Source organism: Sinocyclocheilus rhinocerous, unplaced genomic scaffold (genome assembly GCF_001515625.1).
Source record: "Sinocyclocheilus rhinocerous isolate Xijiao unplaced genomic scaffold, SAMN03320098_v1.1 scaffold878, whole genome shotgun sequence".
Taxonomy (NCBI): Eukaryota; Metazoa; Chordata; class Actinopteri; order Cypriniformes; family Cyprinidae; genus Sinocyclocheilus; species Sinocyclocheilus rhinocerous.
The window spans coordinates 186,316-209,513 of record NW_015664312.1 but is presented as its reverse complement, the minus strand read 5'-3'; the positions used below and the strand labels follow the sequence as shown (position 1 = coordinate 209,513).

At 37.3% G+C, this 23,198-nt stretch overlaps 3 protein-coding genes and 1 long non-coding RNA gene across 4 annotated transcripts; 2 read left to right on the top strand and 2 right to left on the bottom strand.

Moving 5' to 3' along the window:
* The first annotated feature begins 1,858 nt into the window (after positions 1-1,858).
* LOC107730086 (G1/S-specific cyclin-D1) lies at positions 1,859-7,672 on the top strand. The gene is made up of 5 exons (XM_016540821.1): positions 1,859-2,327; positions 3,688-3,903; positions 4,267-4,426; positions 6,312-6,460; positions 6,555-7,672. Exons 1-5 carry the CDS (start codon positions 2,130-2,132, stop codon positions 6,708-6,710), a joined length of 879 nt encoding a protein of 292 aa, XP_016396307.1. The 5' UTR covers positions 1,859-2,129; the 3' UTR covers positions 6,711-7,672.
* A 7,896-nt stretch (positions 7,673-15,568) lies between these two features.
* Positions 15,569-19,249, top strand: LOC107730070 (uncharacterized). The gene is made up of 3 exons (XR_001638650.1): positions 15,569-15,645; positions 16,453-16,454; positions 19,239-19,249. It is a non-coding gene; the product is annotated as an uncharacterized LOC107730070 (long non-coding RNA).
* LOC107730069 (oral cancer-overexpressed protein 1-like) lies at positions 15,590-17,377 on the bottom strand. The gene is made up of 5 exons (XM_016540802.1): positions 17,235-17,377; positions 16,998-17,103; positions 16,004-16,074; positions 15,793-15,910; positions 15,590-15,671 (listed from the first exon to the last, which is right to left on the bottom strand). The coding sequence occupies exons 1-5, from the start codon at positions 17,291-17,293 to the stop codon at positions 15,609-15,611; spliced, it is 417 nt and encodes a 138-aa protein (XP_016396288.1). The 5' UTR covers positions 17,294-17,377; the 3' UTR covers positions 15,590-15,608.
* LOC107730068 (fibroblast growth factor 19-like) lies at positions 18,251-21,705 on the bottom strand. Its single transcript, XM_016540801.1, has 3 exons — positions 21,433-21,705; positions 20,478-20,581; positions 18,251-19,413 (listed from the first exon to the last, which is right to left on the bottom strand). The coding sequence occupies exons 1-3, from the start codon at positions 21,632-21,634 to the stop codon at positions 19,087-19,089; spliced, it is 633 nt and encodes a 210-aa protein (XP_016396287.1). The 5' UTR covers positions 21,635-21,705; the 3' UTR covers positions 18,251-19,086.
* Positions 21,706-23,198: the final 1,493 nt, after the last annotated feature.

The window sequence follows — 23,198 nt, the reverse complement described above, 5'->3', positions numbered from 1 at the left end:
ATTATTGTAAGAGGTAGGTTTAGGGTTGGGGTAGGTGTAGACGTTAATAAAACACAATCTAATAGGTAGTAAAATTAATTTCATTGTTCGTTTACGGTCGGAGCTGTATCCCTTCTAGCCACAACCGCTAGGACAGAAAAGAGCAATTTCCGATTGGACCGCAGCACTACAACTTCCTACTCGTTTTGCCGTATTTACGGTAATAGAAGTACAAGAAAAAACTCACATGGTCGGTCCTTCATTGTTCGGAACACTTTTGTAGCCCAATAAAGCTTTCATTATTTAATGTAATTATTTAGGCTACTAATGTAATTAAAGCAATTATTTACTGTCTATTTACAACAGGTTAGGTTCGAAACTTTCCTGAAACAACTTCTGACAATTATTATGGATATGTTGATCTCAGACGTCTTGTAAGGAAAAAAGAGCCATAAAGGCGTTTTTAGAAAATAACAGGTTCTTTATTTATTATTATAGCCGTTTGTAACAAATTCGTCCAGTGTTTTTTTTTTTTTTTTTTTCCTGAAAGAGTATTCACTTTGTTCAATGTAATAATGGAAAAGTTCACAATGTTTTAAAAACGTATAAACATTCAATGTATTAAGTTTATTTTTCCACTCCGATGCATGTTCTGGACATATAAGTCTTAATTATACAAAATATAATATAGTAATAAAGGTCTAAGTAACATTTGATCTCAAAGAGCACAAAGTGAACAAATGTTTACTTGTAAAAATATTTGATATAGTAATGTAAGTGTGTTGTTGATATCTCTGTATATTAAAAAAAATTATAATTACATTTTTAAAAACTGTGTAATATGAAGAACTTGTTCCTTTATTGTTGCTAGCTTCTCTCTCAACTCTAAAGTTTTTGGCACAACCAAAGTACTTGTTTTACGGTACTGAAAGTGGAATGTGTGGAATTTGTAAAGCTTCAATTCATCCTGAAGCTACAGCAGTGAGGCAGTGAGGTCTTTAAAGTGAGAGCGCCCCTATTTGATCAAACTCTATCAAACAATTTGTGTTGTTAACGCCATGTGCAGATAGTCTGCTTAAACTCCATAGACAAACCAGTACTCTTTAAAAGGGGGAACACTGTTTATTTACGGTTCTAAAAGGTCTAATGACATTTTCTTTATTTTCTGAAATATGTAATAGCCTACTGATATAAACTACATTCCTTATAAACATTTTATTGAAACGTCAGGAAGTTGTTAAGTAAGGATGACAAGTGGAATGACTCTCGTGAGATGTCTTAAAGTTTTACAAAATATTTTCTACATTATACATCTGCAAGAGAAGTTTTCAGATGAAAGCTAGTGCCGCAGTTCTGCCTGGCAACAGGCGTTCTCGTTCATTGGTTTATAATTTCTGCTTCCTTCTTTTAGGGTAACCCAAAAGAGTTTACTTTTTTTTTCCACCCCAGACCACACAATTGTCTCATATATACGGAAACCACATTCAAGTGTATGCATAAATGACTCTAATATAAAAAAAATGCATAAAGTGATTGTGCCACAGTACAGTCACAAAGAGTTTAAACAATCTAAAAAGGCGTCTCAGCAGAAAACGACTGTTAACGTAGACTTTGAATTTGACATGAACAATTGAGATCTGAGCGCTGTAGTTACACTGAGAAGGCAGCTGAGTTTCTCGGTGCGACAGTGGGCACCTTGATTTGGGCTATTATAACGCCCCCTACCAATACTTAACCAATACACATATTCAGACCCTTTTACCCCGTCTTTTCACCCCCGATACCCACAACACTAGCAGCCTGCCCCCTTGCACCCCCACCGATTCTCCTTGGTCACTCGTCAGCCGGCATAGGACCTCCTATTTCCATACTGCTAAAGGAAGGAGCCCAAGCTCGAGAGAAGATAGTTCTTTAAGATTGATCCTCCGCCCTGAGCAGACAGCCTCGCGCTCTCTCACAGGCTCGCTGCTGCTTTGATCTTCCCTTAACAACAGTCACGTCATAGGGGAGTTTTGTCAAGCGGAGCTGCAGCGAGAGTTTTAGAGGGTTCAGCAGAGGCAGCAAAGCATCCACGGGACCAGTGTCCGACACGAGATCTAGTTATCTTATTTTTTTTTTGTCACCGCTAAACCTCGGGCACCACTGAAGACATGGAACACCAGTTGTTTTGCTGTGAAGTGGATACCATAAGAAGAGCTTACCAAGATAGCAACCTGTTGAATGACCGAGTTTTACAGACAATGCTCAAAGCAGAGGAAAATTATCTTCCATCACCAAATTATTTCAAGTGTGTTCAGAAAGAAATCGCACCTAAAATGAGGAAAATCGTCGCCACATGGATGCTCGAGGTTTGTTTTGGATAATAGTTGTCTTTTTGTATTAGCGACACAAGTTTGACTCATGATGATTCTGCTCTTGCTCTTTGGACCCCAAGAACTGTTTACTAAATAGAAATACGTATAACTGTAGCTTGAGTTCTTCAGCATTGTTCTATCACACGGAAATATGCTGCCCGATTATTATTGGGGATTTTTTTACGTAAAAAAAATGTTTTATTACGAAAGTAATATTAATCCTAGACCTGGGACGTTTTCCGTGGTTTCCGATATCGCATTTTTATTTAAAATCGCTTATTTCCCCCCTATCATATGTTTCGTTTATTATTAATCTAAAGAAAATATAAATTAATTTAGATTTTATTTCAATTTAATACCAATGTACACGTATGCATTCTCACTCGTGCCAGTAGCCTATTATACGCCATCTTTGTTGTCGTTTGCTTAAGTTTTTTATATCTCTAAATTCTAAAATGGAAACATTATTGACATCACTTGCGTAAAGTCGCTTACCAGTTGTTCTTTAAATCGCAGGTATAAAGTAACCCTTATTTTTGCAAGAAAACGTAATATTTGTATCTTAAAAGTTTTGTTTCAGTTTGCCATAGGCTATACCTCCTGCACGACGGTCTAAAAATATCATATTTTTTATATTTCTAAATTCACCATCGTATTATAAATGGTCGGATTATATTTCCCATCGAATGATTTGGATTTACAGATGTTTAACATTAGATTTAATGCTTTGGAATAATTTATATTAATTTTTGAAACACCCGCTTCTCCTAAATGTCGCATGCTTCTCTTTGTATGTAGGGGCTTTAGAATTCAATTCATTTCACATCGTTGTTGTCATTGAATTCGAAAGATTTCGCTTTTATCCAATAAAGCATGCGTTACCCAACATTTACATGTGTTTTAAGTCGAGCGAAACAATTTTCGTATATTTTTAAATATTTTTTGAAAAGATGACGAACTAGAAAATTGTTTCCTGAACCTAGCTTGGACGCCACCTTTTTGCCTCGGAAAGCAACGACCGCTAGCATCAGCAGCAAATTGCAATATTTATACTTTGTCGAACACTTTAGATTTGTGTTAACTAACTGATTAAGCACTCTTTTTAGCATTCGCACACGTCTCTTTTCTAATTTAACCCTTTCCAGTGCAAGTGCACGACTCAGTAGATGCTAAACACGTGGGGTAACTCCATAAGATCAAAGCATAGCAAAAAAAAAAAAATTTCACTTCGTTTATTTAATTCACGTTCACCAAAATATTAGTTTATTTCGATTCTAACCACATATTTAGTAAAAAAGCAGCTAATTCTACGAGATATTTATTTTATCTTATATGTACTTTCTTTTCTTTAAAGGTCTGTGAAGAACAGAAATGCGAAGAGGAAGTTTTTCCGTTGGCTATGAACTACCTGGACAGATTTTTATCTGTGGAGCCCACCAAAAAGACCAGGTTACAGCTGTTAGGAGCAACTTGTATGTTTTTGGCCTCTAAGATGAAAGAGACTGTGCCACTAACAGCAGAGAAGTTGTGCATATACACGGACAACTCCGTCCGTCCCAGCGAATTATTGGTAATTATTCAACACTGCACAATTATACAGCTTGATATTGTTTTCTTATATTACTTCACTTAAGTCAAATAAAATGCAAGTGCAAGAATTGCAATCATGCTCTATGTGTACATGAAGTCTTGGATTAAAAGTCTTAACCAGATAATTGGATTGGTCTGCAAGTGTAAAGCCACCCCTCAGACATAAATATAAACGCGCATGTTACAAACGTTTTAGGACTTTTTATGTGTCCGTTAATTGAACGTAGGCCTTGCTTGGCTGTGCAATTAATCGACATCTCCATCTAGCGGTCAAAGAGTGTACAATCGGATATGGAAAAAGCGCCTTTATGTAAACTTGGGCCTTTTTATGCCTCCTTCGCAGCAAATGGAACTGCTGGCACTAAATAAACTGAAGTGGGATCTTGCCTCAGTCACACCACATGATTTCATTGAACACTTCCTCGCCAAACTGCCTATACACCAGAGCTCCAAGCAGATACTGCGCAAGCACGCCCAGACGTTTGTGGCCCTCTGTGCAACAGGTATGTTTTACTGTTTGTGTTCAGTTTTACTTTGATCATTTTTGTTCATGCAATATGTGACCCTGGACCACAAAACCAGTCATAAGGGTCAATTTTTTTGAAATTGAGATGTATACACCATCTCAAAGCTGAATAAATAAGCTTTCCATTGATGTATGGTTTGTTATGATAGGACAATATTTGGCCGAGATACAACTATTTGAAAGTCTGGAATCTGAGGGTGCAAAAAAATTAATCAAAAAAAGAGAAAATCGCCTTTAAAGTTGTCCAAAAGAAGCCCGTAGCAATGTATATTACTAATCAAAAATTAAGTTTTGATATGTTTACAGTAGGAAATTTACTAAATATCTTTATGGAGCATGATCTTTACTTAATGTCCTAATGATTTTTGGCGTAAAAGAAAAATCAATAATTTTGACCCATACAATGTATTTTTGGCTATTGCTACAAATATACCCCAGCGACTTAAGACTGGTTTTGTGGTCCAGGGTCACATATATGGAAGAGAATTTACCTTATATAAATAATAGCTGGCCGAGCAAAAGTTTTGATCACTTTATTATAAACACGCATCGAACGACCATCCCCTTACCTCACTCAGTACTGTGTTATCAGGCAGACTCTTTATTGCAATGGAAAGAGCCATCTCGCTTGTCCTAATTCCTCACTCGCAGTTATTGTAAACCAGTGTGAGCCTCTGCAAGAGAGAGGAAGTCTGTTTCCTTTTGTGATGATTGCTGTTACTGCACCATGGCTCCTGAGAAGCCCTGCCTGCTTCACAACACCACTGCTATGCACGCAGTGCAGGTGAACCAAAAAGAGGAAGCTGTTTTCTGACATTTTTCTTGTGAAAAGGGCTTTGTAACCTGCTACTTTCCCATGTCTAGACGTCTTGATGTCCAGGTTTCTATGAGTTAGAGCATGTGCTCAGATGTTAGGCTGCAAATCCACTTTTTTTGCCCACACACCTCATTGTCGTGCAACCTACAGCAGTCATTTTATCACCTGCCAGAATAAGCCGGTAATGCTTCAGGAAGGAACTACTTCCTGACCACTCTTTTTGTCCCTCCATTTACATGGTGGGTATCACCGCAGCTCGCTCCCCTTTTATGTTTATGACCAGCATTTCTTTGGGACGTAGCCTGGGATCTCAGCCAGGGAGAGTATGGTTGGACAGATACTGGGAAGGGGGTGGGTGCTGGTGAATGAAATGAATGGGCTGGGGTGAAGGCTCCCGTGCTTTTATGCTCAATTTGTCTTGACAATTGCCCTCTCGTCTCTGAGCTAGCAATGCTAGATGACTTCCTATAAGAAAGGCAGTTGTATTTCTCTGTTCACCATGTGTGGGCAAAGCGCAAAGTGAGAATATAAGGGAAAGAGGCTGCATTGATTTATTAGCTCCCTTATTGTCCATGTGAAGGGCCGTTTAGGGTTCGAACACCCTGAAACCATTTTGAGGAAGTCGTGGGCCTGTGTATTCTGGAGATGGTAATATCTTGAAACCCCTAAGATTTCTATGCACTTTTAGCATTAACGTGCACATAGAGGCATGATTTATGGGACGTTTTGGGAATGAGAGGGCTGCAGTAGGGGGTAGCTGGCCCAGGACCTATAGCAAAGTCCTCTGCCTCCCCCCAAAGGCTTTAGCCCTGCCGCAGAATGGTGTCGGGCCCCAAATGTCACGGACTGTCCCCTACCAACCCTGGTCTCATTATAGTTTAGTCATGCTATGCTTCATTATGAGCTCAATCCAAACCCTAGCTTCTTATCCAATATTGCCCATTTTATTCCTCATAATGACTCTTATTCTGTGGGCCAGTTACATTTTTGGTGAGTTTCTTGAGAATTTCCTGAGTTCTAACCAGGGTCCGTTTGTTATTTTCAGATGTTAACTTCATCGCAAGCCCTCCATCCATGATCGCGGCCGGCAGCGTTGCCGCAGCAGTGCAGGGGTTGTACCTGAAAAGCAGCGACAGTTGCCTCTCATCCCAGAACCTCACCAACTTCCTCTCACAAGTCATCAGAAGCGACCCTGTAAGTGTTCCACCTTCCATATATTATTCCAGAAGACCCAAATACATCGCTTCCCTCTGTCATTGTTGCTAATCTCCCTATTTCTCTTCAAAAGGACTGTCTGCGATCGTGTCAGGAACAGATCGAGTCCCTGCTGGAATCTAGTCTCAGACAAGCTCAGCAGCACAACATCTCCACAGAGACCAAAAGAGTGGAGGAGGACGTGGACTTCTCTTGCACTCCCACAGACGTCAGAGACATTAATATCTGAACGGATCGCTATTCATCTTGTGTGCGATGAATCTCTTCGTCTTTGTTTCTGTTGGGTATGGGCTTTGGCCAAAGGCTTCATGGGACAAATGGAAAACGGGCTCACACCTGCACCCCACAATCCGACCAATACCTCGACAACTTGCCCCTCAGCGCGCCCAAACTGTTGACTGCTGAGCGGCATCCCCTGTGGTTTTGACCATTGCGCTATCGCTGGCCAGGACCACCAGTGGAGGACAAGGAATGAATGGAAATCTCAATTCTGCCCTTTGGCCCCCCTCTATGTCCTAAGTCAAAAATAAAACAAGCAAAAATGGTATAGGCTATCTAGGATTTTAAAATTGTATAAACGACAACAGTAGTTGTGACTTGCCCTGACTTGTCGCAAAAAAAAAAACAACGTTGGGATTTTTTATTTCAAGTGTGTCAAAAACTATTTTTGAAAGAGAAGAGACGTTATTTGTATGTTCGATTTCTTTCTCTCATAGATAGTACCTTGTTACACTTGCTACAAGTGCGCCCTGCTTTTTCTGCAGTCTAGCCGTGTAAATATATCCCCGCTTGCCATGCCTTTAGTCACTTTATTATAATTCCTAGACAGATTCCCTAACAAGATTCTCTTCTCTTCCAAAATGGTTTATGTATCTTTAGTATATTTTTTACGCATGTATTTTTGTTATGATCTAAAAGGCTGTGGATTGCCAGGGACTGAGGTTTTAACTTGAGGCCAGACGGAAACATTTCTTTGAACCGTTAATGCCTTCACTGCCATTTATGTATATCGTCATCGCTGCCATGACACAATAAGCTTATGTTGTACCTGCTCCCCGGCTAAGCTGGCAGTGCAGTCCACAGTCTGCTTTTTGTTTAGATTCATGTATTATCTAAAACCATTCCATTTAAAAAAGAAAAAAAAGCACTTTCAGTCCGTCGTTTAAGGCTGACTTTTAGAGAAAAAAAAAAGAAAGAAAGAAAGAAATCCACAGTTGTTAAAACAATGGGGGGAAACCATGGAATGGAGGAAGGGTTGACGGAGCAGGTCTCTTTATCTATGGTGTTAGTGGTCTGTTAGAGAAAGAAGAAGAGGGGGACATTGAGAAGATATTTGCTCGTTGAAGGCTTAAACTGAAGCCTACAGTGTAGTTTGTGATCCTCCTGCGAGAACGAATGGATGCTAGGGAACGTTTAAGGTGCGATCCCACAGAAACACTACGATGTTAAATCAAAGATTAAGAACTATTTATTTTTTCAGTTCCCCTCTTAAGGCCAGTATGCACGAATGCCCAAGTGTACCTATGTTTGAAGTATGTATAATGACCCGCTAGTTGCTAACTCGTGACACCATAGTTAAAGTATTTTTCCGAGTTGATGTACTCTGGTCTAGTTATTGTTAAAACAAAAGTTGTGGCTTCAAGTAGATTTTGCACAAACCCAGAGATGTCAGTTGTCTTGTGGATCTCTGGAAGGGGAGGAAGATGAGGAGGAGAGATGTTAGAGATGGTAGAGGGAGGCAAAAAAGGGTGATGGCTGGACATCAAAGAGTTAAAGCAGAACTGAGACTTTTGTACCGTGAGGAATAAATTAAGAGGAGACACTCCTCATTTTTAGCTGCTATGGAGGGATTTCCAGCAAGTATGAAACTTTCAAATGGAAAACAACAAAAAAAGAAAAAGACATGCTTCTTTCTCTTGTCTTGTTTTTGCTGCTATTTTTGGTTTTGTTTATATGAAATGTCAATACAATGCCATGTAATAGGTTTTAATTTTCTCATAGAAAATTATGATATTATTGACAACTTTGGTTCTTTTGGTAGTTTTTTTTTTTTTTATGTGATCAATTTTTTGTTAATGTGATTTCTACGCTATGCTATTCCCAAAACAAAGAAACAAACAAACAAAAAAAGCAAAAAAGCAGATGAAAAAATAGTCAAATGTTCCTGTTATACCCACAATACCTCAAACTACAGTCGTGATTTAGCATTGATTTAGTCTGGGATTTTTCTTTAGTGCTATTTTTATGTTGTTTTATTTTATTTTATTTTATTGTTTTTTTTTTTGGTTTATACCATGCCTGTTAGTCCTGTTGTTAAATGCAAATGAACATGTTAATCATCATCCTACTGGGTCCTGATGCGAGCAAGTAGAAAGCACATTGAATGGAGATTAAGAACTATTTATTTTTTCAGTTCCCCTCTTAAGGCCAGTATGCACGAATGCCCAAGTGTACCTATGTTTGAAGTATGTATAATGACCCGCTAGTTGCTAACTCGTGACACCATAGTTAAAGTATTTTTTCCGAGTTGATGTACTCTGGTCTAGTTATTGTTAAAACAAAAGTTGTGGCTTCAAGTACAAACCCAGCAAACCCAGAGATGTCAGTTGTCTTGTGGATCTCTGGAAGGGGAGGAAGATGAGGAGGAGAGATGTTAGAGATGGTAGAGGGAGGCAAAAAAGGGTGATGGCTGGACATCAAAGAGTTAAAGCAGAACTGAGACTTTTGTACCGTGAGGAATAAATTAAGAGGAGACACTCCTCATTTTTAGCTGCTATGGAGGGATTTCCAGCAAGTATGAAACTTTCAAATGGAAAACAACAAAAAAGAAAAAGACATGCTTCTTTCTCTTGTCTTGTTTTTGCTGCTATTTTTGGTTTTGTTTATATGAAATGTCAATACAATGCCATGTAATAGGTTTAAATTTTCTCATAGAAAATTATGATATTATTGACAACTTTGGTTCTTTTGGTAGTTTTTTTTTTTTATGTGATCAATTTTTGTTAATGTGATTTCTACGCTATGCTATTCCCAAAACAAAGAAACAAACAAAAAAAAAAGCAGACGAAAAATAGTCAAATGTTCCTGTTATACCCACAATACCTCAAACTACAGTCGTGATTTAGCATTGATTTAGTCTGGGATTTTTCTTTAGTGCTATTTTTATGTTGTTTTATTTTATTTTATTTTATTGTTTTTTTTTTTGGTTTATACCATGCCTGTTAGTCCTGTTGTTAAATGCAAATGAACATGTTAATCATCATCCTACTGGGTCCTGATGCGAGCAAGTAGAAAGCACATTGAATGGAATTGGTGCCATACACTCTTTTGAGTTTTTTAGCTGTTTCATTAAAGGAGACTATATACCCACTTAAGCCTCTTCTAGCCCATCTTGATGAGTTTATGGAGCTTGTATTTGAAAAAATGACACCGTTATGGGTTTGTGACTGCCATGTGTACTTACAAAGCCATAGTTTTGTCTTGTAGTAATTTAACACAGTGCAGATATTCATGTATAAGTGGCTGCTTAGTCGTGTTCTGAATACAAGAGACCTGGCATGTCCACATTAAGTCGTTGTCTTAATAAATGCGACGCAGCTACAATCAGCAGTGATGTTTCCCTTCATCTTTTTTGCATAAACCCATCAAATTTGTATCCTTGTAAAGTTCCATATATTCAGTACTCATGGGATTCTTTACTTGGTTGCTTGTTGGTTGGTTGGTTAGTTTCACTCCCTTTAGCCTTTGACATGGTGCTGCTATATGTTTGCATTGAGTCTAGAAATGATTTGCTGAAAGAGATGCGGCGGTAAGCTAGGAATGATGGGAGAGGTGATCCAGGACCCAGGGGACACAGATATATTATCCTCTGTAGTATCATGAATCTATTTTACCTCAAGGTGGAAATGAAAATTCAACTGAATGATGAAAACTAGCATGTATACCGGTGCGATTCACACCAGGAGACTGTCATGCAAACGAGGAAAAGAGACTACGGAGGTCCTGAGCTTTTCTCTTGAATGTGTTTAGGGGGAATTGAGAAGTGATTGACTGCATCCTCCCATCCCCACATGATAAAAGCTTGGCCTTATGTCTCAATTCTGTTGTAAACAAACCTGTAGTGTCTTTTAGTTAAATATGGTATTCATTCCCAAGGATCAAAATGTGTTGATCCTGAAATGCAATGTCATGGTTTGATTTTTGTTTTTTATTGTTCACAAACCGGTCACTGGTCTGAAATGCACAATCTTGCTGACCCATCTTAGACATGAGGTTAACTAGAATAAAAACTTGAGCTTCAAAAACCACTTGTCTTGCGTGATTTGTATTTTTTATTGTGCTCGCACAGCTTTGGATACAAAATGTTAAAAAATTCTGTCATTTACTCAACCTCATATTTCAAACATGTAAAAGAATATATTTTGAAAACAATATACAGTATATCTTTTTGTGTCAATACAATTACATACTTTCACTGTCTATCCTTTTAAGTCATTATATGTTGTTATTTTATTAGACTAATGAACTAATAATTGTCTGAATTAAAAATGTGGAGAAAGAAACGCACACAAGAAATACTGAATATTAAAGTTGCCCAATTTAACTGAATTCACCTATGGCACATGTAAAACTATCAAATTAAATGCTTAAAATATGAAATATGGCCTATCAGCAATTGCTTAGAAAGGGGCATCTTTGTGTCACATGCCTCCAAAAAAAAAAGAGCAGCTGAAAACAGGCTGTTCTTGATTTTGCTTCAAAACTTTTAGATTCACTAAATATTAATTAAGCAGGAAACTGAAGATATGTCTTATGTGTACAGCTAAAACAGATTCTGAAAATAACAGCATTTAGAGGAAGTGAATGTTGAACCTTGCTAAGGTGAGAAAGGATTGGTCTGTTGAGTAAATAAATGCTGTTCTCTCATGTCTCAAGCAGGTGATACCCTTCTTTTATTGTCAAAGTATTATCTGGTATGCCCAACAGACAGTCTTTGATGGTCTGTTTTGAAGCACACTGCAGACAGGCCAGCAGGCATCAGTCAGGAGTCTGGAAGAAAGAAAGAACTCAGACTATTTCACGCACCTTCGCTACCGACTGAGGTTTGAGATAATACTGTGTCTTTGGCTTTTGGCATCTCGGTGTCTGCGGTTTCAGAGGAAGGAGCAACATTGCTCGCCTCATACACACTGTTCCAAAGGCTAAAGTGCTACCTTTCGAAGGTTTGCCTTTCCAAGATCTGACATACAAAAACTGAACTCTGTTCACATGTGAAAAGTGCATATCAGGTAATGTAGGTCTTGATAAAAAATTATAAAGATAAGTTAAATGACTTAATTGGTCATTTTTCAACTTTTGGTTAACTTTTCAAACTCTTTGAGGGATGATCCACAAAACTATCACCATTCTACTTTTGAGCAAGACATTTAACTATAAGATATTCCATTACTGTACTGTAACAAACAAGTAGTGTGCTTTGGAACAAAGAAGACTTTTTATGTATAAAGATGATGCAGAATTCATACAGTGGTGCCAAAAAGTATTTGGAAATTTAAAACATACATACCAATGTATGAATGTCATTGTATTCAGTAACAAAATAATAAACCAGATGGCATCAGGAAACAAAGTAATCTAGAGATTGTCAGAACTAACTTTTCTTTTAAACCAACCGATGGCAAAGTGATTTTAGTGTCGAATACAGCTCCTGAAAGGCCAAGGTCCTGAAGAATATTGCTATAACCCTAATTAAACACACTCAAACCAGCTAATCTAGGTCTTCATGATTACTACAAACTTCTGGTCAGCTAGACTGGAGCTAAACAGTGGCTGAATTCTGAACCGTGTACTAGCATACAACTCTTACATTTATGCATGTGGCAGACACTTTTATCCAAAGCAACCTGCTTTGCATTCAAGGTATACCTTTTATTAGTTCTTGGTTTCTCTGGGAACTTAAGCCATGACCTTGGCATCACTAGTGCCATGCTCTATTGTTTGAGCTACAGGAAAGCATACAATTACTATTTTTACCATATCTTTATAAGGCAGAAATAAGAGTAGTATGCTATTCCAAATTCACACTCTCCTCAAGTTCACTCAGGTGTCCTAGCAGAGTGATCAGAGGTACAGTTAGTCATAATAACTATAAACCTGTTTGAACATTTGACAACCACTATGGCTTCATATGAAAATTGCATACTCTCTGAATAGGTACTTTTTTTATTTTTGAATAAGTAATTACTTATAGAGACCATTAAAAAAAGTACATTCTATTTCAGGCCCGTCGGTTGCATTTGTCACGTCCTCCTTTCATGTCACCACTCGCCACCTGCTCCTGAAATTCCTGAACATTTTCTGAAACCTTCCAGCGTCCTGCTTCATTTTCTCTGCCTCCCTCCCTTTCGCTGGCCCCATCCACTCTGTTCCACAACTGAAAGGAAACCAAAGAAACATTGCTCCTCTAACTCCCTTTCACAGACTCAGCCCTCTGTCTTACACCCCCCAAGTTCATGTTCTTCTGTTCTGCATTTGGAATTAGTCACCCCCTTGCTCTCTCACTCACACACACAATATCTGAGAAAGATGATGTATCATTTATGGATCATACAAATATTAACACTCTACAGTAGACTCTACTGCCACTCATGGACTCTAATTATACAACATCACAATATGAAAACGTTCACCCAAAAATGCACATCCTGCCATCATTTACTCGCCCTCATGTCGATCTAAACCTGTGTGACTGACTGAAGATAAAAATATCAAATCTGAATGAGAAATGAAAGTCAATGGGATCCAGTGTTGTTTCAACCCCAAATTATCATCTTTTGTACAGGTTTGGAATGACAAAGGATGAGTAAACGACTGAATTTAGATTTTTGAGTTATACTATTTCTTGAACATAATATACAGTGGCTGCTAAAGTATTTGGAAACTTGAACCACACTTAAAAATGTACTAGAATCATTAAATCATTGTATAGGTTTACAAAATATCAAACCAAGGTGGGTTTATTTTAAAGAACAAAATTGTGAATTGTGAAACGGAATTGTGAAACTTTGTGGTTGTGAATCATTACATTCATAGTTTGTGTGATGAACTACCTGAGTGAACTTTAACTTGTCCATCCTATAAAATCAATTCCACTTGTTTTAAAGCAAAAATTACTCATTTCAGCTTCTTGAAAGTCAGTTCAGAGAAAAGCTCTAGCATCATTTGTTTGCAAATGGCACTTGGTTTGACTTTATTTTTTAACTCATTTCTAGTTATTTTCTAATGCAGTGATATTCATTGTCCACTACTTTATAATATGTGACCCTGGACCACAAAACCAGTCATAAGGGTCAATTTTTTCGAAATTGAGATTTATACATCATCTGAATAAATAAGCTTTCCATTGATGTATGGTTTGTTAGGGTAGGACAATATGTGGCTTTGGCCGAGATACAACTATTTGAAAATCTGGAATCTGAGGGTGCAAAAAAATCAAAATATTGAGAAAATCACCTTTAAAGTTGTCCAAATGAAGTTCTTAACAATGCATATTACTAATCAAAAATGAAGTTTTAATATATTTACAGTAGGAAATTTACAAAATATCTTCATGGAACATGATTTTTACTTAATATCCTAATGATTTTTGGCATAATAGAAAAATCTATAATTTTGACCCATACAATGTATTTTTGGCTATTGCTACAAATATACCCCAGCGACTTAAGACCAGGGTCACATATATGTAGTTCTGGCTTCTAATTAATGCCTAAACCAAACCTTGTATGACTCCACCAGCACAAAATGACCGATGTAGCAGCTGACTGGAGGTCTTCAGGGAAGAGCAGGGTTTTATCTGTCAGGGCTCAGAAGGTGCCGCCAACAGGCCTAGTGTTTACCTGCTGCTGCCCACAGCGTAGACCAGCTGCCATCTCTAGAAACACCCTCTAATATCCTGCCAACTCCTGTCTGCCTGAATTCTGATCTGCACCTCAGACTTCAAGTGTGAGGGGAGCAGAACAAAACCAGAGTGCGTCGCACAGCCCCCTGGCCTCTCGCACGGGCCCCACTACACCATTGGTGCACCCACAGCAACTGTCCCCATTCTGGACCCAGGAGAGGGGAGGAAAACTATCTGTCAGGAGACTCTGCTGACCACACGTGAAATAGCACTGAGGAACCCAGCAAAGGAATTTCTTAGGATTTAGGGCTGGTTAACTAAGACTAACTAAAGGTAAATGGGATTTCTGCAAATGGCAGATGTGTAATGTCAAATCAATCTAATCCACCAGCTCTGGATTATGTAATCTTTAAAAATAGATCTCTATTACAATACATCTAAAGGATTTATGACATCTTGAACTAATAAAGGACAAAGGAAAAAGCATCAACAAAAATAAGTATTATTAATAATAATACAAATTATTTGAAAAAGTCATTGTTATTATCATTACTATTAATAACATAATTATATGGATCATAATTTAGACCGCCACACATCATCATAATGCACGTTCATCATTTACTTTATTCTGAAATGTCTTTTAATGTAGACGTAGACTCATCAGTAAAGCATTCTAAGAGTCAAAATTGTAAAACATTTCTTGCAAAACTGTCTGTGCTGCTTATACCCATTTCATTACTGATTTTAATTTATTCTAATGTCACAAGTAACAATCCTGCAGTACTTGCAGTTTACCAGCAGGCGGTGCCACCTAACTGCAAGAACCATTCTCCCAGTTTCACCACAAGAAGGGGTTTCTAGTCTTCTTTTTAAACAGCTGTGTCCATAAAAATTTTTAAAAATCATCTTAGGAGATGGAATATTCTTATGAAGACGCTGACTTTGGTTTGTCTTGTATATTAAATGAACTTGTATTACTGCTGCTATTTCACCACTGTTTATCTCACTTTAAAACTCTCAAACGCCTAAGAATACCACTCAAACGCCTCCACTCTGTTTTCTAGAATTCAGCTTAAAGAACTGTTCCAGAATTCTGAATTACAAGTCCAGTGAGAGTGATAACAGTCCACTCGTGTACACATTGCACTTGAGCACCACAAACCCCCTCATCAGTACTGTCTGTCTGCAGATCATCGCCATGGCTGCTGTAAGGCTCCTGTCGTCTTAGAAGGACATTCCCGTTGATCCACTCACATATTCTGTTGCCAGGTTCAGTAAAGAGCACACCTGTAGAGATGAAATATGTTAGACAGATATTATTTTGATAATTAACAGTTAAAATATCCAATTAGAAACAGTCAGCTTGCATTCTAACAAAGAGATGATGGGGCATGTTTGATGACATTACCTGTCTAAACTTGGCACACGCCCTTTCCATGTCCTCTTGAAGTTTCTCATACTGTGGGTCCTCATATGGGAAGTTCTGGATCAATCCAATCAAAGATTCCATAGCTTTCAGCCTTTTTCTAGAAGAAGAGAGAAAGTTAGCAGTGAGAGAAATAATCAAGACTACCGGCTCCTGATGAAAAGCAGTGTCTGTTAAGTGTTAAAGAACATACCTTGCTTTAATATCACTACTGTTTTGAAGGAGATATTTAAATGCAAGGGCAAATCCATAATAAAAAGAAACCTGAAAAAAAAAAGCAGCAGAAGATCTGGTGTCTCATGCATGGTTACAACGAGCTTACAAAAAGTAAACATTTCACTTAAAAGAGTAATTTATAAAACTGAATATATGCTCTGTACACACTTTTAATTATTTATAGACATTTCGAATTTCTCAATAAATTATTTTAATAAAAATAATAAAAATTATAATTAAAAATAATGAAAATGAATTCTTTAAAAAGATAAGAGGAAACAAAGGAAATTGCAAAAGGACTAAAATCTATAATATTGTTGTAGTAGTAGTAATAACAATATAATTAATAATAATACATGTTGCTTAAAATCTTTTAAAAGGATTAAAGCATGGCAATGCTGTCATTCGTGTCAACTGCGTGTTCAGTTGTGAGGCCCCAGAATTTAGAAATCATTGTAATAATACAACAGGAAAAACCTGACACTGCTTTTCCAGAAAGCTATTCGCATTCCCTGTTGAAAAAAACAGCATATGCTGGTTAGGTAAGTTTTGACGCTGGGATGCTGGTTTAAGCTGGCCCTTTGCTGGTTTAAGCTGGCCCTTTGCTGGTTTAAACTGGCCCTTTGCTGGTTTATGCTGGTCCTTTTGCTGGCTTATGCTGGTCCTTTTGCTGGTTTATGCTGGTCATGTGCTGGCAAAGGACCAGCAGCAAACGGACCAGCATAAACCAGCAAAGGACCAGTTTAAACCAGCAAAGGACCAGCATAAACCAGCATCCCAGCGTCAAAACTTACCTAACCAGCATATGCTGTTTTTTTCAACAGGGTTACTCAAGCAGAATCATTATAAGCTCAGCCAGCTGAAAAGATGTGAAAGCTGAGAAGACATTTATTGCTAGTGTCGTTCTCATGGAAAGACTTTATCTGTCTTTAATCTAAATGAACTGAATTGTGTGTATCAGTCTGTATCACCTGTGCACCGAGTTTGGCTCCGTGTAGCCGTCCGTGATTTCTACCCTCGATGGTTCCCTGTCGAGTTCCCTTCTCAAACCCTTCCTGATACCCTTCATCATGAAACCTAAAACAAGAGAGAATGTATGGAGCCTAAATACAGAAACGTGTACAGTGACAGTCACTGAACACTGAGAAGGGGTTAAAACGCCATCGAGTGACAGAAGTTTATGTGTGTAAATAACGCGCTGATTTAACCTGTCATCTGCCATGATAACGGAGTCAAATAAATCATCACTACTGGACACAAAAGCCATTTTTACAAAAAATTATTTGGGTTTTCTATCCCGAATTTCCGAAATCGCTCTTCTTCGTTCCAGTTGGCCTGATGTTGACATATGTGCCTGAACCACGGCGCCGTCTACTGGAAGGGAAACTGAAGTAAAGCAAACTTCATATGCTTTATCAAAATAAAATGAGATTTGTTATAAACTGAACGAAAGACTTTATATCGAACATGTCAGAGTCGTAGCTTCAACTTTATTTACATTCAGAGCTACGCTGAGGAAAGCCCTCAGGTAGCTTTTCATTTTCTTATTCCTCATTGATTGTGAATAAAGTTATTGTTTGATCATGAAAACAAACTGTTACTGATTTGACTTCCTCAAATGAATGTAATTAATAATTGATGGATTTTTTTGGACATGCTAGCATGCTATGTGCCTCAGAAAAGCAGGCAGTCATCCAACAACCACAAGGTTTATGTGGCCCCATGTTAACTGCACTGATTATGAGACGAATGTATTTCTACCACCACTGTGAAAATGATTAGAGCATAAAGTCACAAAACTACAAAACGGCCACATATTATGTTTACATTACAACATTTGTAAACAATCAAGGGTATAAAATGTGTCTGTATAATTCACTTAAATATAAGCCTAGTGTCTAATTTAGCGTGTAAAAATTATAAATTTTTAAACTTGTACCCAGCATGGCTTTTCAAATATTGCTCCTTGTCTCCTTGTTAATTGTGGAAAATGCGATTAAATATGTTTTCCTTTATTTTGTTGTAGACACAGCATGACAAAAACCCCATGTTCTGGTCAGAGTTTTAGCAGTACAGCAAAGGATGGAAAACATGTATTTATAAAACTATTCAAGTCATTAATACCTGTACTTTGCTTGCTTGCAGAAGACATTTTATCATATGACACATCATTTATATAAATATAGGCCTATAGCCTGTTCTTCTATATACATATGTCTGCTCCATGCAAAATCTTCAGATTGAGTTTGAATGGGGCACTTTGGTTTAAATTACATTTAACAGCCTTATCTCAAAATGCAATTAGATACTACGCCAGTAGAGGGAGCCACAACGTTACAAAACGTTCCTTTCAATATTGTTCATGGGCATCATGTAAGGACAGGCTGTAATATATTCTGCTGTTTTTCAGGCCCACAGATCTTTACAATACATCAGTATTTTATGGAAGTGCCATGCAGTCAACAATATCAAACCGTATCAAAGTTCTCAACAATTTGAATTAGAGTAGTTGAGGATGCTGCTTATATTTAAGAACGAAACACTGCTGTCTTATAAGTTGTGATTTGCTGTATATTTTGGCCAAGTAACTATTGAACCACATTAGCATATAAGAAATAAGATTTTAAGAACAAATAACTGTATATTTCAAGAAATACAAAAATGTGTGTGTGTGTGTGTGTGTGTGTGTGTGTGTTGTTAGTGTTCGTGCATTCTAGATTTGTCTAGTAAATACTTTATTAGCTATAAAGTTTTACACAATAATTAAAGCAAGGTCGTCACAAACACATTAAAAAATAAATAAATTCAAGCTGCAGGTGTTGCACCATTATGGTTCATCTTTCAACAAGTTTCAACATATGGAGTGATTTAGTTTTTTCTGTCCATAACACTACATTTGTCCCGTGATGGTGTCCAGTGTGCCGTTTGCTTTCACTGGACTTTCTAACATCGTCTCTTTCTGAAAGTCTGGCCCTGTGTTCTGGTTTATGGCAGGACTGATTTTATACAGTCGACCTCTGGGTCGTTTCCGTAGAACATTCACAAGTGATTGTTCACTCCTCATCTTTTGTTGAAACTGGGACTTTGGATCACAATTTGAGAGATCTTTCCAAAAGGGTCCATACTGTCTATTTCAAGGCCCAACTGATGGTCCTGTTCAGGGTCAACGGGAAAGTGTTGTTCCCCTGAACGGTGGTTGGTAGGTTCCTGAGAAAGTGTGTTGACCATGGGCAGGAACTGAGATGCAGCAGTCCTGTCGTTATTGTGCAACTTGCTTTCAGCACCACCCAAATTCACAAGAGCTCCATGTTTGCTTGAGATGTAGATGTTGTAACCATCTGGCATGATGCGTTCCAAAAAGGAGCAGCCCTTCTTGGTGTAAGTGTGCTGCAAAACAAAAGAAACAGCATGAATGCACACAAATTTATGCAATATGAATGTCTCATCAACCTGCCCTGCAATGTGTTTTTTAAGTTTTTTTGATAGCTGTTTGCACACCATGGAGAGACCAAGGTTGTTATTGCTGTTTCTTTTCAATGAGGTTTTAGCTTTGCAAACATTCCCCGCCATGGGCAAAGGTTGCTGCTATGACACCACTGAAATCAGCGCATTTGGACATTTTTGTGGGAATCATTTTTGTATGTTGTTCTGGTCAGTCAAGTAAATTGAAATGTCAAGTACTCTCAAGGCATATTTGCACTGTTGATAATTTGTGATCAGTTGTTTTAATTGGTTTGGCAGCTATTACAAATTTCAGTTCAGTATCTAATAGGGAAGGATAGTTTTCCAGGACATTTACTCAAACTTGTATTCATTTTGGAGTTATATGCATGATTACTGTTGTTCGTCCTGTCCTAAAATAATGTTCTTGGTTTGTAACGTCAGATGGGAGTAATGAACCCATGACCAGAACACAATGTCAATAAAACTAGATGTTTGTGGCGAAATCGGCTTGTCTACACTTCCACAGTCATAAAGGACATCCTGAGGTGACCTTAGAAAAACAAGGTTATCTCTGACAAATGTGTGTAATTTTATTATGATCGGTGGCAGAGTGCCAAAGTTCCACTCTCTAAGAATTAAATTATTGCTATATGAATGGCACTGTTCTAAAAAGAGTTTCAGAAAATGTCCAAACTTGTGACCTCTGTCAGTAAGACAATATAGGCTACCTGAACTCTACTGTTTTTGAAATTATGCACATTATCTTGTGGTCAGGAATCTAAATCGTGCACTCTGAAGAATATCAGTTCGTATATGAATCAGAATCTTTCAGGTTCCAAGAAAGCTATTCTGAAAGTGCACCTACAAATAACCTTAAACCCTCAACACATATATTTCAGCAAATAGGGTTCTTTAGGTAGATATGCTTCTCTATAGAATTGCTAATAGGCTACAAATAGAGAAGACTATTGTGTACATTGTTTATTACATCTGATTGTCAAACCTACCGATCCATACAATTTTCCCATTCTGTCCATGCAGAGAAATCGGTAGCTTGCAACCCCTTTAATGGCAACACAGCCCGTATCCACCGGCCGTATCTCAACCAAACCTTTAGGAAACAAAATACGGTTTTTATAGAATGCAGTAAAAGTAAAGATTCTTGTTTTGTCTGAGCTGAAGCGAAAAGCTCTAAAATCTTCATTTAAACATTAGCCTATTGGTAGGAAAATGGCTCACAAATACGGGTTTGACATGAACAGGATAAAAATCAAAGATGCTCATCAACTTCATTTAAATTCCAGTTGCAATGCTGAGATTTGCATCAAATTGCGGAGTACCGAAAAGGCATAGTGCATGTTGCAGAATAATATAATGATGCATAACATATAACAAATAAAGAAATTAATTAATAATAACAATAATAATAATAATGCAATTCATAGAAAAAAAATAAACGTTATTAATATTTTCAGTACGAAAACCATAAATCAGAGAAAAAAAGAAAAGAAAAAAAATTTTCATAGGACGTTGTGTCAAGGGCTTTTTTTTATGAATATACACATTTTGTTCAGGTCAAATGGAGTAACCAAGAAAACGCTTTAATAGGCTATTCATGGCACAAAATGTTATAATATATAATTTATATATCAATAGATAATATATAACTTGTAATATATAATATAGCCTACTAAAAAATAAGTTGATTCAGTTGTACACGCACGTGCTTTTTAACTTGATGGTTACACCACTTGACATTTTTGTGGTATAGCCTTTGTCTTAAAAATATTTGAAATCAATATAAAAAAATACACTTCTAAGAAATCGACACATGTGTTTTAAATTGTATTTTAAAAGATTCCCCCTCTTTATCATCTCGGCCATCCTTATTTTTCATTGACCCATATAGGTGAAGCGCTGAGTTAAGAGTACATGACATTGATTTGAGCTGTTGTCACTTACTGTCCGAACTTTGCATGTACGATCCACTTATTTCCCCGTCTGCGTTTATTTGCAGATGTAAACCGTGCCTGGCTGCATACAGATGTCGGAACCGGACGGCTTCTCCCCAGTCATTTGCCAAATGTGGACCAGAGTCGGGCAATGGGAGGCTCTCCACGCCGATGCTACTTCCACAAACAGTGACAAAGAGTAAGATGAGCATTATTTGATTTTATCTGTAATATTTAGCCTATATGTTGTCTTGTTCTGATATGAAGCCTGCACACTCTATCTCCTTTGTATTGCTCTGTTTTGGCGCAAGCTCTGCAACTGGCCTTTAAATTGTTCTCTTATCAGATCAATCGATAAGCATTTCCCCTCTTTGGCAGTACTGAGAACAGGGTAACACACCCCGCTGGACATCCAACAGACGATGAAGACTAAATAAGTGATCGAACTTTATAAAGTTATTGTTTTGTTATAATGCATCTGTCATTAACTTATATCATATTATATTATAACATTTGAGAAGTATCAAAATAATTTAAATTAATAGTTGTAAAAAAAGAACAGCAAAAAAAAAAAAAAAATGGACTGATATGATGATATATTGAAATAAAATTGCTTCACTGCTTAGACTATTTTAAAGATTTTTTTTTTTTTTTTTAATGATTCATTTAATGAATTTAATTAACGTTTCTCTTGTATAGCCTATCGGACAGTTGCAACGCCTGTTTGACTTTAAGCCCCAGAAAAATGGCCTTTCATAAGAATGAATTTTTTTCATGATCTGCATTTTCAACGTATTCTTGAATAAGGAAAAAAATCATTATAGCCATAGTTAAATCGCCGGTGATACTCTATAATGGGCACCTGCGCACTCTTACTTAACCTACTATAACACGTTTGCTCTGTGTGTTTTTTTTTGTGTGTGTGTGTGTGTGTGTGTTTTTACGTATTGTGTATATTTTGTGAATTGCTGAGCCCGTTGGATTTACTGAGAAGTTAGAGTATTTTTGAGTAAATATTCCCATTCATGAAAGGCTGATGTGTTTTTCATAGACCTGATATTGATCTTGCATAAAATATGGGAATAGGTGACAATATCTCTCTGCAATGTGTTCTAAAATTCACCAAACAGCCGTTGCAGGGTTCTTGCAATTCCACTTCGTTGCAGTGATCGCTAGATGGCGCTGTGTAATCGCTGCACTTTGGCAATTTTGTTGCTCCATAAGATTTTTGGACTTGAATGACTCGTTACAAAGAAGAGTCAAATAAACGACATATACTGAATGAAAAGGCATTCTTAATAATAATAATAAAAAAGTACTTTTAATTCAAACTTTTTCTTTTATTGTCAATTAAGATTTTAAGCACACATATGTGTTTACTCGTTAAATGATGGATGGTATATACAGGTAATATCAAGCAAAACCTAAACAAAACAGTTAATATCATACAAAACCTAGGAAATTAAATGAGAAATTAATGAATGGTGCATTTGTCCTGCTGAGTCACAAAGTTACCCTGAGAATTTCCATTATTATCTCATCATTTGTGTGACATTTGTATGATATGTATTCATTGTTACTAGTATTCATTGATGTCACTTCACTTTGAAAGCTTGGCTTTGTGCTGTTTGTCAAAAATGCACAGAGGAAGTGATGTAAGTCTGAATGCTGACCTATGCTGTCATTCAGTTTGCTCCAAAAAATTCTGGCCCCTGCACCCCAAACAAAAACACTATAGTGATTACAGAGGAAATCTGTAATTCACACACCATTCAC

Bases quoted from the DNA above. Each gene is read 5' to 3' on its own strand.
- LOC107730068 (XM_016540801.1), bottom strand. From the start codon at position 21,634: ATGCTCATCTTACTCTTTGTCACTGTTTGTGGAAGTAGCATCGGCGTG. The intron at 20,582-21,432 runs GTAAGTGACAAC...TGTTTCCTAAAG, and splicing joins GTACATGCAAAGTTCGGACA to GTTTGGTTGAGATACGGCCG. The intron at 19,414-20,477 runs GTAGGTTTGACA...TTTGTTTTGCAG, and splicing joins TGGGAAAATTGTATGGATCG to CACACTTACACCAAGAAGGG.
- LOC107730069 (XM_016540802.1), bottom strand. From the start codon at position 17,293: ATGGCTTTTGTGTCCAGTAGTGATGATTTATTTGACTCCGTTATCATG. The intron at 17,104-17,234 runs GTTAAATCAGCG...CTCTTGTTTTAG, and splicing joins GTTATCATGGCAGATGACAG to GTTTCATGATGAAGGGTATC. The intron at 16,075-16,997 runs GTGATACAGACT...TTTTTTTTTCAG, and splicing joins GAGCCAAACTCGGTGCACAG to GTTTCTTTTTATTATGGATT.
- LOC107730086 (XM_016540821.1), top strand. From the start codon at position 2,130: ATGGAACACCAGTTGTTTTGCTGTGAAGTGGATACCATAAGAAGAGCT. The intron at 4,427-6,311 runs GTATGTTTTACT...TGTTATTTTCAG, and splicing joins TGTGGCCCTCTGTGCAACAG to ATGTTAACTTCATCGCAAGC. The intron at 6,461-6,554 runs GTAAGTGTTCCA...TCTCTTCAAAAG, and splicing joins AAGTCATCAGAAGCGACCCT to GACTGTCTGCGATCGTGTCA.